Consider the following 13,493-nt stretch of genomic DNA (forward strand, 5'->3'; position numbering starts at 1 on the left):
TATGAGACTTGGGCGTTGCTAGCCCAAGTTGTTGCCAACAACTTGCTTTTCCTCTTCTTGGCTTTACTTTCATGCTAAATGTAGCCCAGAATTTGAGTGTCAACCTTCAGCTTCAATATGGACTATTATACATCATTGGAAAGCTCTTGATGTCTATTTTCTAATGCCACTGGAATCACCTCAATTGGACTTTCCTAGCTCAAGTTATGGTTCCTCAAAGAAGGTAAGGTCAAGCTGCCAAGTTGTTGCCAAGTTGTTGTGAATAACGCACCCTCAACCCCAAGTTGGCAACGTGCCCGTGCATCACTCTCCCAAGGCAAGGACTTGGGGCTGGCGTTGTTGCAAAACACGCCCCCCTTGTGGCACGTTGGCAACGTGCTCGACCCACACCCCAAGGCCAATCTCTAGCTTTCTTGAATTTCACTTCATGTTCTTGTTTTTAGGGCCTAAAGATGACTCTGGTTTGGCTTCAATTTTGTGCTCCACCATAGACTATTATATATGGTTGGAAAGCTCTGAATGTCAGCTTTCCAATGCAACTGGAAGCACTCAATTTGGATCTCTGTAGCTCAAGATATCTTCCATTGAAGGGGACATGGTCAGGCTGATAAAATCGCAGGCGTTTTTGGCAACAACGCCTTTGTATTTCCAAGTTAGCAACGTGGTTGGCAACCTTCCTGGCGTTGGCAACGTGGTTGGCACCCTTCCTGGCGTTGGCAACGTGGTTGGCACCCCTTCCTGGCGTTGGCAACTTGGTTGGCACCCCTTCCAGGGCTAGCTTCTAGCTTCCTCAAATTTCAACCTCATTTTCTTGTTTTTGGGACCTAAAGATGACTCTGATTCAAGCTTCCATTTCATGCTTCACTATGGACTATTATATATGGTTGGAAAGCTCTGAATGTCAGCTTTCCAACGCAACTGGAATCACTCAATTTGGATCTCTGTAGCTCAAGTTATGCTCCATTGAAGATAACATGGTCAGGCTGCTAAAATCGCAGGCGTTTTTGGCAAAAACGCCTTTGTATTTCCAAGTTGCCAACGCCCTCAGATTCTGAACCTCTAAATGAAGCACGCTTTTGAAGCTTTAAACGAATGTCAACCCCATACTATGATATATGGTTGGAAAGCTCTGGATGTCTACTTTTCAATGCCGTTGAGAGTGCATCATTTGAAGGTCTACAACTCAAGATATACTCCATGGAAGAGAGCAAGGTCAGGCTGCCAGGGTTGCTGCGTTGTTGCCACACACGCCCTTATAATTTCAAGTTAGCAACGTGCTAACTTCATTCTCCTAGCATCAAGCTTTGCTTGCTACGTTGCCAAGGACCACGCCTTCAGAACTTGGCGTTGGCAACGTGCATCACACCCTTTCCTGGGCCAAGTCTTCTATTCAGCGTTGTTTTGAATAACGCTTCTTCATTCCCACGTTGGCAACGCCCTCGAGCTCCTCCCTGGCCTAATTCCTTGCTTGCCTGCGTTGCCATCAAACACTCACCCCTTTCTCCAAGTTGGCAACGCCCAAATGTGCTTCTCCAGGGCTGCCTTACATTGTTGGACGTTGTTGATGAACACTCTAGTTGAAGTGCAAGTTGGCAACGTGCAACTCCTCTTTGTTCACTCTCCAGGGCTGCCTTGGCGTTGCCTTCAACAACTCACCTTTTCTCCAAGTTGGCAACGTGCAAGTCCTCTGCCTCCTTGCCAAGCTTGATGTATTCTCAAGGCTTCTTGCTCCAATTCTTGCTCCATGACCTTCTTGCTTCATTACCTATCATTAACCAAAGAATTTGCTTCAAAGTTTTGCCATTCTATGCAACAATTTTCAAGAGATTCATTCATGCTAACTCATTTGTCAACTCCTTGAATTCTTTGCACAAATATGGCCAAATTCCACCTAGTTCTTGGTTCATGAATGCATGGAGAGAAAACTCACACAAATGCTTGTTTATTTCAAAGAAAGTGAATGAAATTAAGCTAAAACTAACTAAACTAACTAACTAAAATGGCAAATATGCGAATGCATCACAACACCAAACTTAAACCTTGCTTGTCCTCAAGCAAGAAAAGAATCATGCAATAGAGATTGACAATCCAAGGTTAGAAGAATAGCAAGTTAATGTTCATGGCAAGCTAGTTTTCTATGCATGCTACAATCACAAAAGAAATGTAAATGATTGATGCTTCTATCTAGCTCACTTTATGAAATCTTTTTCTTATAATTCTTCCTTGAAACAAGCTTTTGATTTTTCTTATTAGCTTCTCTTTTGGGTGCTTTGCCCCATGAGTTGATAACAAAACTACGACCCTAAATGCTTTGTTTTCAAGTATTACCACTTGATACATAAGCACCACAAGCATTTAATTAGAGGACTTCATTAAGCACATTTATTTCTTTTCTTGACTCTCTAATCATTGATGCTCAGAGCCTTGAGCTTTGAGGGAGTGCTTTTGCACTTGAGCCTAGCCTTGACTTCTAAGTGTTTTGTTTTCAAGCATTTTACTTGATACATAAACACCACAAGTACTTAACAATGAAATTGTCATTGGTACTCAGAGCCTTCAACTTTCTCATTCTTTCCCTTTTTCTTTTCTTTGCCTCTTTTTTTTTTTCAAGGTTTTCATGATTTCAAAAGATTTCACAAAATGTCCTAGATGAAAACTTCAATTAAATCAAATCTAATGCAATTGAGCAACAATCAAACATACTAGCCTTCCAATACTTGTATGCACATGCCAAGTTCTTCTTTAATTCCTTGTTTGTTTATGATCATGATGCCTTTTTTTGCTTTTGAATTCACAAAACTCAAGTTGGTAGTCATAATGCCACAGCAACATATTGCAAATCAAAATTCAAGCTATGCTTATTCATACCACACATGCATATAGAGAAGGTAATAAGACAATCATGCAATTTAAAGTGCTGGAAACAAATGAGAGAAAAAAAAGAACTTTACAACCTTGTAATTTATCTTCTCTATTGTTGTCCCTTTTCCTCCTTTTCTTTCCCTTCCCACACCAAACTTAGAATGATTGCTTGTCCTCAAGCAACAATTAGAACCATGGCTATGGGGCTAAGATAGATCATGAATGTCTTACACAATGAAACATTAGTAGCACATGTGTTTCAAGTAAGCAAAATTAAAGATAACAATTAAGGAAATAAAATCTAAATTAAAAGTAGCAATTGTTAAGTAATTTTTTTGATTGTTTGGAGCTAGTGACTAATCATGCAAAGGGTTAAAATGTGTCTTTAATGAAACTTTTTGGTGGAACACCAAACTTAGCACCTCACATTCACCTTTGAATTCTGTTGGTGTGTAACACCAAACTTAGCTCCTTGCAATGCAGATAAATATACTTAACTCTTTTATTGAATTAACTAAGAAAAGAAGACTACCTTTGGTTGGGTTGCCTCCCAACAAGCGCTTTTTTATCGTCATTAGCTTGACGGTTGTCCCTCTTTAGGGTGGATGATGATCATAGTGCCTTAATCCTTCCCCTCTCACCGTGAGCTTCCTTCCAGTATCATTCTTGATGATTTCCACATGTTCAAGTGAGAGGATTTTGTTCACTGTGTAGTATCCAGAAAAGTGTGGAGATGTCTCTATTGGTTGGTAAGTTAGCATCACTTTATCCCCTGGTGAGAAGTCTTCAGTGGGGATTTTCTTGTTTCTCCATCCTCTTGGCATTTTCTTCTTGGGACTCTCTTCTTTTCCAGGAGATAGTTCAGGTTTTGGGATCTCAATTTTTGGACTGTCCTTGCTATGAATCTTAAATGCTGACTTTGATTGCAGCTTCTCCTCTATTCTTTGAGCTTGTTGCAGCACCTCCACCTCTTCATTTTCTTTCCAGCATGAGCTTGGAAGTGCCTCATCAGGTGCCTCTTTCAAGTTTGGATCTATGGAATCAATCTTCATACACTCTTCCTCTTGGGTGGAGTCTTGCAAATTCTTGAAGACATGGAACACTATATGCTCATCATGCACCCTTAGCATTAATTCTCCTTTTTCGACATCTATCAATGCCCTGGCAGTGGCTAAAAAGGGCCTCCCTAGAATAATGGGAGTGTTGTCATCTTCCTCTATGTCTAGGATGACAAAGTCAACTGGGAGGAAAAATTTGTCCACCTTTACTAATACATTCTCTACAACCCCGAGTGCTTGCTGAATAGATTTATCCGCCATTTGAAGGGCTATCTTTGTAGGTTTCAATTCATGAATCTGAAGCTTCCTCATCAAAGATAAAGGCATCAGATTTATGCTTGCACCAAGATCACAAAATGCTCTCTCAATCATCATGTTGCCTATTGTGCAGGGGATGTGAAAGCTCCCTGGGTCTTTCATCTTCTTTGGCAACTTTTTCTGGATGATGGCACTACACTCCCTGGTCATCACAACCGTTTGTCCCTCTTTCAAGGATCTTTTCTTTGTTAACAATTCCTTCATGAACTTAGCATATAGGGGCATCTGTTCAAGTGCTTCAATGAAGGGGATGTTGATGTGTAGTGTCTTGAATATTTCCAAGAATTTGGAATATTGCTTCTCTTTGCTCTCTTCTTTAAACCTCTGAGGGTATGGGAGCATTGGTTGGTATGCTTTCACTGCCTCCTTCTTAGCTAATTTATCACTTTGTGTATAGGTTTCTTGCTCCTGCTTTTGTTCCTTCACCTCTTCTTTTAAGCCTTCTTTGATGTGCTCTTCCTGAGTAATGGCTTCTGTCTCCACTTTCTTCCCACTTCTCAGGGTGATTGCTTTACACTCCTCCCATTTTATGGCTTTTTCTGTGTCTCTTGGGTTGGGTATTATGTCACTTGGGAGAACATTGGTTGGTTTCTCGGCTTGTTTGGCCAATTGTCCCACTTGTCTCTCAATATTCTTCATGATGACCTCATGTTCCTTGTGTCCCTTAGCTAAGGCTTGAGTGGTTTGAGCAAGTGCTTGCAAGGTTGCTTCAATATTTGCAATTCTAGTCTCATGATGGTCAATTGGGGGTATGATGGGGGGTGATTGTTGTTGGAAGTTGTTGGGTGGATTAATGTGGTAATTCTGTGTGTTGGATGTTGGTGCAGGGAAGTTATTTTGGTGAGTTTGTGAGTTATTGTGAGGGTGTTGATATGTGTTTTGTGTTTTTCTATATTGGTTAGTGTTGGTGGCATGGTGATTTTGGTTATTTGTGTTACGGTTGTGGTTGTGGTTGCTGTTCTTTTGCCAATGGTTTTCACCCCACTTTAGATTGGGATGATTTCTCCATGATGAATTGTATGTATCCCCATGAAATTCATCCTGAGAATTTGAAGTGTTCTGCATGTATTGAACTTGTTCTTGTGGTTGTTCAACCGTGATCCCTTCACCTTGGCTCCATTCAAGTGATGGTTGATTTGTTGTGTTCACTGATGCAAGTTGCATACCATCCATTCTCTTTGTTATCATCTCCATTTGTTGTTGGATTTGTTGGTGCATTAACTTGTTTTGTGCCAAGATAGCATCAACACCTTCAAGCTCCATTACACCTTTCTTTGGGATCGGATTATGTTGCCTCTCTGATGAGTAATAATACTGATTGTTTGCCACAATCTCAATGAGGTCTTGAGCCTCTTCGGCAGTTTTCATCATGTTGAGTGATCCTCCTGATGAGTAGTCTAGTCCCTTCCTTGCTTCTAAGTTTAAACCTTCATAGAAGTTTTGGAGCTTGACCCAGTCACTAAACATGTCAGGTGGACATCTTCTCATGAGTGCCTTATACCTTTCCCAGGCTTCATACAATGACTCCCCTTCCATTTGCCTGAAAGTTTGAACCTCTGTCTTCAACTTGATGATCTTTTGAGGTGGGTAGAACTTTGCTAGAAATCTTCTCATCACTTCATTCCAATCATTGAGGCTTTCCTTGGGAAATGACTCTAGCCATTGAGTGGCTTTGTCCCTCAAAGAGAATGGAAATAGTAACAACTTGTAGACATCTGGATGCACTCCATTTGTCTTCACAGTATTGCATATCCTCAGAAAAATAGATAGATGTTGATTTGGGTCTTCAAGAGGTCCCCCTCCATAAGAGCAATTGTTCTGTACCAAAGTGATGAGCTGAGGTTTTAACTCAAAGTTATTGGCCTGAACATTTGGAGTGGCTATACTACTCCCACAATGTCTTGGGTCAGGGATGGTATAAGAAGATAGCACCCTTCTAGCGTGTCCACCATTATTGTTGACCCCTCCAGGAGGATTTGGCATCTCATCCTCCATGGTTTGTTCTTCTTCCTCTGACTCCTCTTCACCAACTATTCCCTTTCCTCTTTCTGCTCTCCTTATCCTTCGGAGGGTTCTCTCGTCCTCAATATTACGTCTACTAGCTCCTGACATACACAAATAAAACCAAAATCACAAGTGAAACACTCTAGAACTAGAGTGAAATTGGGGTTAGTGAAACAAAGTATCAAACAGTTAGTGGGCTTAACAAAAATACTAAAAAAAATGCTTAATCTAAACCACCTTTCACTTAATCATTGTCAATCTTTCCAATCCCCGGCAACGGCGCCAAAAACTTGATACGTAAAAAATTAATTTCACGTATTTACCGGCAAGTATACCGGGTCGTATCAAGTAATAAAACTCACAAAGAGTGAGGTCGATCCCACGAGGATTGGTAGATTAAGTAACTTTAGTTAAATGGTAAATTTAGTCAAGCAAACATAGTTTTGATTTCATGAGCATTTTGATTTTTGAACATAATTGCAAGAATGTAAATGACACAAAATGTAAAGAACTAGAATAGAGAAATAAAATGAAAGTAAATGACGGAAACTTAAAGTGCAGGGAACTTAAATGACATCAAAGATAAATTGCAAGGAATTAAAGGTTGCAGAAATTTAAAGAGCATAAGAGTAAATGACAAGAATTAAAGGAACAGAATGTAATAACAAGAATAGTAAATTGACAGAATGTAGAAGGGAGTTGGGCAATGGGTTTTCAAACACTAAGAACAAGAGAGATGAGAATTAATGATAGAGAGGATCATTAGGGATCAGAGATGTTAGTTTTCATGAATTGATGTTAGTCAAAATCCTTCTCAATCAAGGGTATAGATCTATGGCAAGTGGGTGATTGAACCCCAATCTCTTGGTGATTCAATCTCTCTCAACATAACCAATTGCCACTCTCGTGATCTAATTGTTCATGAGAAGAGATGAAGCTCATATATTATCCAGCCACACAATTTCTATAATCTCAACCAAGGAGAGTTACATCTCACATACTAACCAAGGTATATTGATTAAAGAAATCATGAAAGGATGAACTCTAAACTGAATTATGTGGCTCATTCCTCAAACTCACCACATAATTCATATAGATTAACCCCTCTCTCGATGGTGGTTGAATCTGTGAAGATCAAGAGTTCCCTCTTTAAATCAACCACTAGAATTGAGGAGGAAAGATGGGTTCATCAATCCATTCCAACAAACAGAGCTCCTCCCCCTAATGAAAGTGGGGTTTAGTGAGTCATTGCTCCAATTTCAACAACAATTGCCATCAACAAGAATTAAACTAAATGTAAAGGAAGAAGAAGAAGAAGAAGAATGAAATGCTTAGAACTTGAAATTGAAGAAGAAAAATTCCAATAAGAATCAAAGAAAAATGCTCTCCGGGTATCCTCCCGGAAGTACCACAAGAGTTCTCAAAAGTGCTAAAGAGTCTAAAAATTCTAAGTGTTAGAAAGTATTCCAAAGTCTAAAGTGTAAAAGTGTAAAAAGTCCTCTACAAGTACATCAATCTCTTCTATTTATACTACTCTAAAACTCTTCAGAGATCTTCAATTTGGGTTAGCAATGTGGGCTTTCTCATTGTTGAATTCTTGGCTCAATTGGAGGTGTTGCTAGGCTTGGAAAGGAAGGGTTCATTCATCATGATTCTGGCCCATTGGCTTGGCGTTATTGGCACTAACTCCAGGCCAAATGCACGTTGGCAACGTGCAGGACAATTTCCTGGGCATGAAGTATGAGACTTGGGCGTTGCTAGCCCAAGTTGTTGCCAACAACTTGCTTTTCCTCTTCTTGGCTTTACTTTCATGCTAAATGTAGCCCAGAATTTGAGTGTCAACCTTCAGCTTCAATATGGACTATTATACATCATTGGAAAGCTCTTGATGTCTATTTTCTAATGCCACTGGAATCACCTCAATTGGACTTTCCTAGCTCAAGTTATGGTTCCTCAAAGAAGGTAAGGTCAAGCTGCCAAGTTGTTGCCAAGTTGTTGTGAATAACGCACCCTCAACCCCAAGTTGGCAACGTGCCCGTGCATCACTCTCCCAAGGCAAGGACTTGGGGCTGGCGTTGTTGCAAAACACGCCCCCCTTGTGGCACGTTGGCAACGTGCTCGACCCACACCCCAAGGCCAATCTCTAGCTTTCTTGAATTTCACTTCATGTTCTTGTTTTTAGGGCCTAAAGATGACTCTGGTTTGGCTTCAATTTTGTGCTCCACCATAGACTATTATATATGGTTGGAAAGCTCTGAATGTCAGCTTTCCAATGCAACTGGAAGCACTCAATTTGGATCTCTGTAGCTCAAGATATCTTCCATTGAAGGGGACATGGTCAGGCTGCTAAAATCGCAGGCGTTTTTGGCAACAACGCCTTTGTATTTCCAAGTTAGCAACGTGGTTGGCAACCTTCCTGGCGTTGGCAACGTGGTTGGCACCCTTCCTGGCGTTGGCAACGTGGTTGGCACCCCTTCCTGGCGTTGGCAACTTGGTTGGCACCCCTTCCAGGGCTAGCTTCTAGCTTCCTCAAATTTCAACCTCATTTTCTTGTTTTTGGGACCTAAAGATGACTCTGATTCAAGCTTTCATTTCATGCTTCACTATGGACTATTATATATGGTTGGAAAGCTCTGAATGTCAGCTTTCCAACGCAACTGGAATCACTCAATTTGGATCTCTGTAGCTCAAGGTATGCTCCATTGAAGATAACATGGTCAGGCTGCTAAAATCGCAGGCGTTTTTGGCAAAAACGCCTTTGTATTTCCAAGTTGCCAACGCCCTCAGATTCTGAACCTCTAAATGAAGCACGCTTTTGAAGCTTTAAACGAATGTCAACCCCATACTATGATATATGGTTGGAAAGCTCTGGATGTCTACTTTTCAATGCCGTTGAGAGTGCATCATTTGAAGGTCTACAACTCAAGATATACTCCATGGAAGAGAGCAAGGTCAGGCTGCCAGGGTTGCTGCGTTGTTGCCACACACGCCCTTATAATTTCAAGTTAGCAACGTGCTAACTTCATTCTCCTAGCATCAAGCTTTGCTTGCTACGTTGCCAAGGACCACGCCTTCAGAACTTGGCGTTGGCAACGTGCATCACACCCTTTCCTGGGCCAAGTCTTCTATTCAGCGTTGTTTTGAATAACGCTTCTTCATTCCCACGTTGGCAACGCCCTCGAGCTCCTCCCTGGCCTAATTCCTTGCTTGCCTGCGTTGCCATCAAACACTCACCCCTTTCTCCAAGTTGGCAACGCCCAAATGTGCTTCTCCAGGGCTGCCTTACATTGTTGGACGTTGTTGATGAACACTCTAGTTGAAGTGCAAGTTGGCAACGTGCAACTCCTCTTTGTTCACTCTCCAGGGCTGCCTTGGCGTTGCCTTCAACAACTCACCTTTTCTCCAAGTTGGCAACGTGCAAGTCCTCTGCCTCCTTGCCAAGCTTGATGTATTCTCAAGGCTTCTTGCTCCAATTCTTGCTCCATGACCTTCTTGCTTCATTACCTATCATTAACCAAAGAATTTGCTTCAAAGTTTTGCCATTCTATGCAACAATTTTCAAGAGATTCATTCATGCTAACTCATTTGTCAACTCCTTGAATTCTTTGCACAAATATGGCCAAATTCCACCTAGTTCTTGGTTCATGAATGCATGGAGAGAAAACTCACACAAATGCTTGTTTATTTCAAAGAAAGTGAATGAAATTAAGCTAAAACTAACTAAACTAACTAACTAAAATGGCAAATATGCGAATGCATCACAAAGTATGGACTATTATATATTGCTGGAAAGCCCAGGATGTCTACTTTCCAACGCCGTTGAGAGCGCGCCAATTGGGCTTCTGTAGCTCCAGAAAATCCGCTTCGAATGCAGGGAGGTCAGAATCCAACAGCATCTGCAGTCCTTTTTGGTCTCAGGATCAGATTTTTGCTCAGGTCCCTCAATTTCAGCCAGAAAATACCTGAAATCACAGAAAAACACACAAACTCATAGTAAAGTCCAGAAAAGTGAATTTTAATTAAAAACTAATAAAAATATACTAAAAACTAACTATATCATATCAAAAACATACTAAAAACAATGCCAAAAAGTATACAAATTATCCGCTCATCAGTATGTCAGGAGCTAGTAGACGAAATATTGAGGACGAGAGAACCCTCCGAAGGATAAGGAGAGCAGAAAGAGGAAAGTTCATAGTTGGTGAAGAAGGGTCAGAGGAATCAGAGGGAGAAGATCAAGTCATGGAGGATGAGATACAAAATCCTCCTGGAGGGGTCAACAATAATGATAGACCACCTAGAAGGGTGCTTTCTTCTTACACCATCCCTGATCCAAGACATTCTGGAAGCAGTATTGCTACACCAAATGTTCAGGCCAATAACTTTGAGTTAAAACCTCAGCTCATCACTTTGGTACAGAACAATTGCTCTTATGGAGGGGGACCTCTTGAAGACCCAAATCAACATCTATCTGTTTTTCTGAGGATATGCAATACAGTGAAGACAAATGGAGTGCATCCAGATGTCTACAAGTTGTTGCTATTCCCATTCTCTTTGAGGGATAAAGCCACTCAATGGCTAGAGTCATTCCCCAAGGAAAGCCTCAATGATTGGAATGAAGTGATGGGCAAATTTCTAGCAAAGTTCTACCCACCTCAAAAGATCATCAAGTTGAAGACAGAGGTTCAGACTTTTAGGCAAATGGAAGGGGAGTCATTGTATGAAGCCTGGGAAAGATATAAGGCACTAATGAGAAAATGTCCCCCTGACATGTTTAGTGATTGGGTTAAGCTCCAAAACTTCTATGAAGGCTTAAGCTTAGAAGCAAGGAAGGGACTAGACTACTCATCAGGAGGATCACTCAACATGATGAAAACTGCCGAGGAGGCTCAAAACCTCATTGAGATTGTGGCAACCAATCAATATTATTACTCATCAGAGAGGCAACACAATCCACCCCCAAAGAAAGGTGTAATGGAGCTTGAAGGTGTTAATGCTATCTTGGCACAAAACAAGTTAATGCACCAACAAATCCAACAACAAATGGAGATGATAACAAAGAGAATGGATGGTATGCAACTTGCATCAGTGAACACAACAAATCAACCATCACTTGAATGGAGCCAAGGTGAAGGGATCACGGTTGAACAACCACAAGAACAAGTTCAATACATGCAGAATACCTCAAATTCTCAGGATGAATTCCATGGTGATACATACAACTCATCTTGGAAGAATCATCCCAATTTAAAGTGGGGTGAAAACCATTGGCAAAAGAACAACAACCACAATCACACCCGCAACACAAATAACCAAAATCACCATGCCAACAATACTAACCAATATAGAAAAACACAAAACACATATCAACCACCCCATCATAATTCACAAACTCACCAAAATAACTTCTCTGCACCAACATCCACTTCACAAAATTACCACACTAATCCACCCAACAACTTCCAACAACAATTAACCCCCATCATACCTCCAATTGACCATCATGAGGCCAGAATCTCAAGTCTGGAAGCAACCTTGCAAGCACTTGCTCAAACCACTCAAGCCTTAGCTAAGGGACACAAGGAACATGAGGTCATCATGAAGAATATTGAGAGACAAGTGGGACAATTGGCCAAACAAGCCGAGCGACCAACCAATGTTCTTCCAAGTGATACGATACCCAACCCAAGAGACACAAAAAAAGCCATAAAATGGGAGGAGTGTAAAGCAATCACCCTGAGAAGTGGGAAGAAAGTGGAGACAGAAGCCATTACTTAGGAAGAGCACATCAAAGAAGGCTTAAAAGAAGAGGTGAAGGAACAAAAGCAGGAGCAAGAAACCTATACACAAAGTGATAAATTAGCTAAGAAGGAGGCAGTGAAAGCATACCAACCAATGCTCCCATACCCTCAAAGGTTTAAAGAAGAGAACAAAGAGAAGCAATATTCCAGATTCTTGGAAATATTCAAGACACTACACATCAACATCCCCTTCATTGAAGCACTTGAACAGATGCCCCTATATGCTAAGTTCATGAAGGAATTGTTAACAAAGAAAAGATCCTTGAAAGAGGGACAAACGGTTGTGATGACCAGAGAGTGTAGTGCCATCATCCAGAAAAAGTTGCCAAAGAAGATGAAAGACCCAGGGAGCTTTCACATCCCCTGCACAATAGGCAACATGATGATTGAGAGAGCATTTTGTGATCTTGGTGCAAGCATAAATCTGATGCCTTTATCTTTGATGAGGAAGCTTCAGATTCATGAATTGAAACCTACAAAGATAGCCCTTCAAATGGCGGATAAATCTATTCAGCAAGCACTCGGGGTTGTAGAGAATGTATTAGTAAAGGTGGACAAATTTTTCCTCCCAGTTGACTTTGTCATCCTAGACATAGAGGAAGATGACAACACTCCCATTATTCTAGGGAGGCCCTTTTTAGCCACTGCCAGGGCATTAATAGATGTCGAAAAAGGAGAATTAATGCTAAGGGTGCATGATGAGCATATAGTGTTCCATGTCTTCAAGAATTTGCAAGACTCCACCCAAGAGGAAGAGTGTATGAAGATTGATTCCATAGATCCAAACTTGAAAGAGGCACCTGATGAGGCACTTTCAAGCTCATGCTGGAAAGAAAATGAAGAGGTGGAGGTGCTACAACAAGCTCAAAGAATAGAGGAGAAGCTGCAATCAAAGTCAGCATTTAAGATTCATAGCAAGGACAGTCCAAAAATTGAGATCCCAAAACCTGAACTATCTCCTGGAAACGAAGAGAGTCCCAAGAAGAAAATGCCAAGAGAATGGAGAAACAAGAAAATCCCCACTGAAGACTTCTCACCAGGGGATAAAGTGATGCTAACTTACCAACCAATAGAGACATCTTCACACTTTTCTGGATACTACACAGTGAACAAAATCCTCTCACTTGAACATGTGGAAATCATCAAGAATGATACTGGAAGGAAGCTCACCGTGAGAGGGGAAGGATTAAGGCACTATGATCATCATCCGCCCTAAAGAGGGACAACCGTCAAGCTAATGACGATAAAAAAGCGCTTGTTGGGAGGCAACCCAACCAAAGGTAGTCTTCTTTTCTTAGTTAATTCAATAAAAGAGTTAAGTATATTTATCTGCATTGCAAGGAGCTAAGTTTGGTGTTACACACCAACAGAATTCAAAGGTGAATGTGAGGTGCTAAGTTTGGTGTTCCACCAAAAAGTTTCATTAAAGACACATTTTAACCCTTTGCAT

General features: G+C 41.0%; 1 protein-coding gene across 1 annotated transcript; it reads left to right on the forward strand.

Annotated features, from left to right (window-relative positions):
* The first annotated feature begins 12,422 nt into the window (after window positions 1–12,422).
* LOC130981009 (uncharacterized) lies at window positions 12,423–13,259 on the forward strand. The gene is made up of 2 exons (XM_057904649.1): window positions 12,423–13,017; window positions 13,150–13,259. The coding sequence occupies exons 1-2, from the start codon at window positions 12,423–12,425 to the stop codon at window positions 13,257–13,259; spliced, it is 705 nt and encodes a 234-aa protein (XP_057760632.1).
* The last annotated feature ends 234 nt before the right edge of the window (window positions 13,260–13,493 follow it).

The sequence above is a fragment of the Arachis stenosperma genome, chromosome 5 (genome assembly GCF_014773155.1).
Source record: "Arachis stenosperma cultivar V10309 chromosome 5, arast.V10309.gnm1.PFL2, whole genome shotgun sequence".
Taxonomy (NCBI): domain Eukaryota; kingdom Viridiplantae; phylum Streptophyta; class Magnoliopsida; order Fabales; family Fabaceae; genus Arachis; species Arachis stenosperma.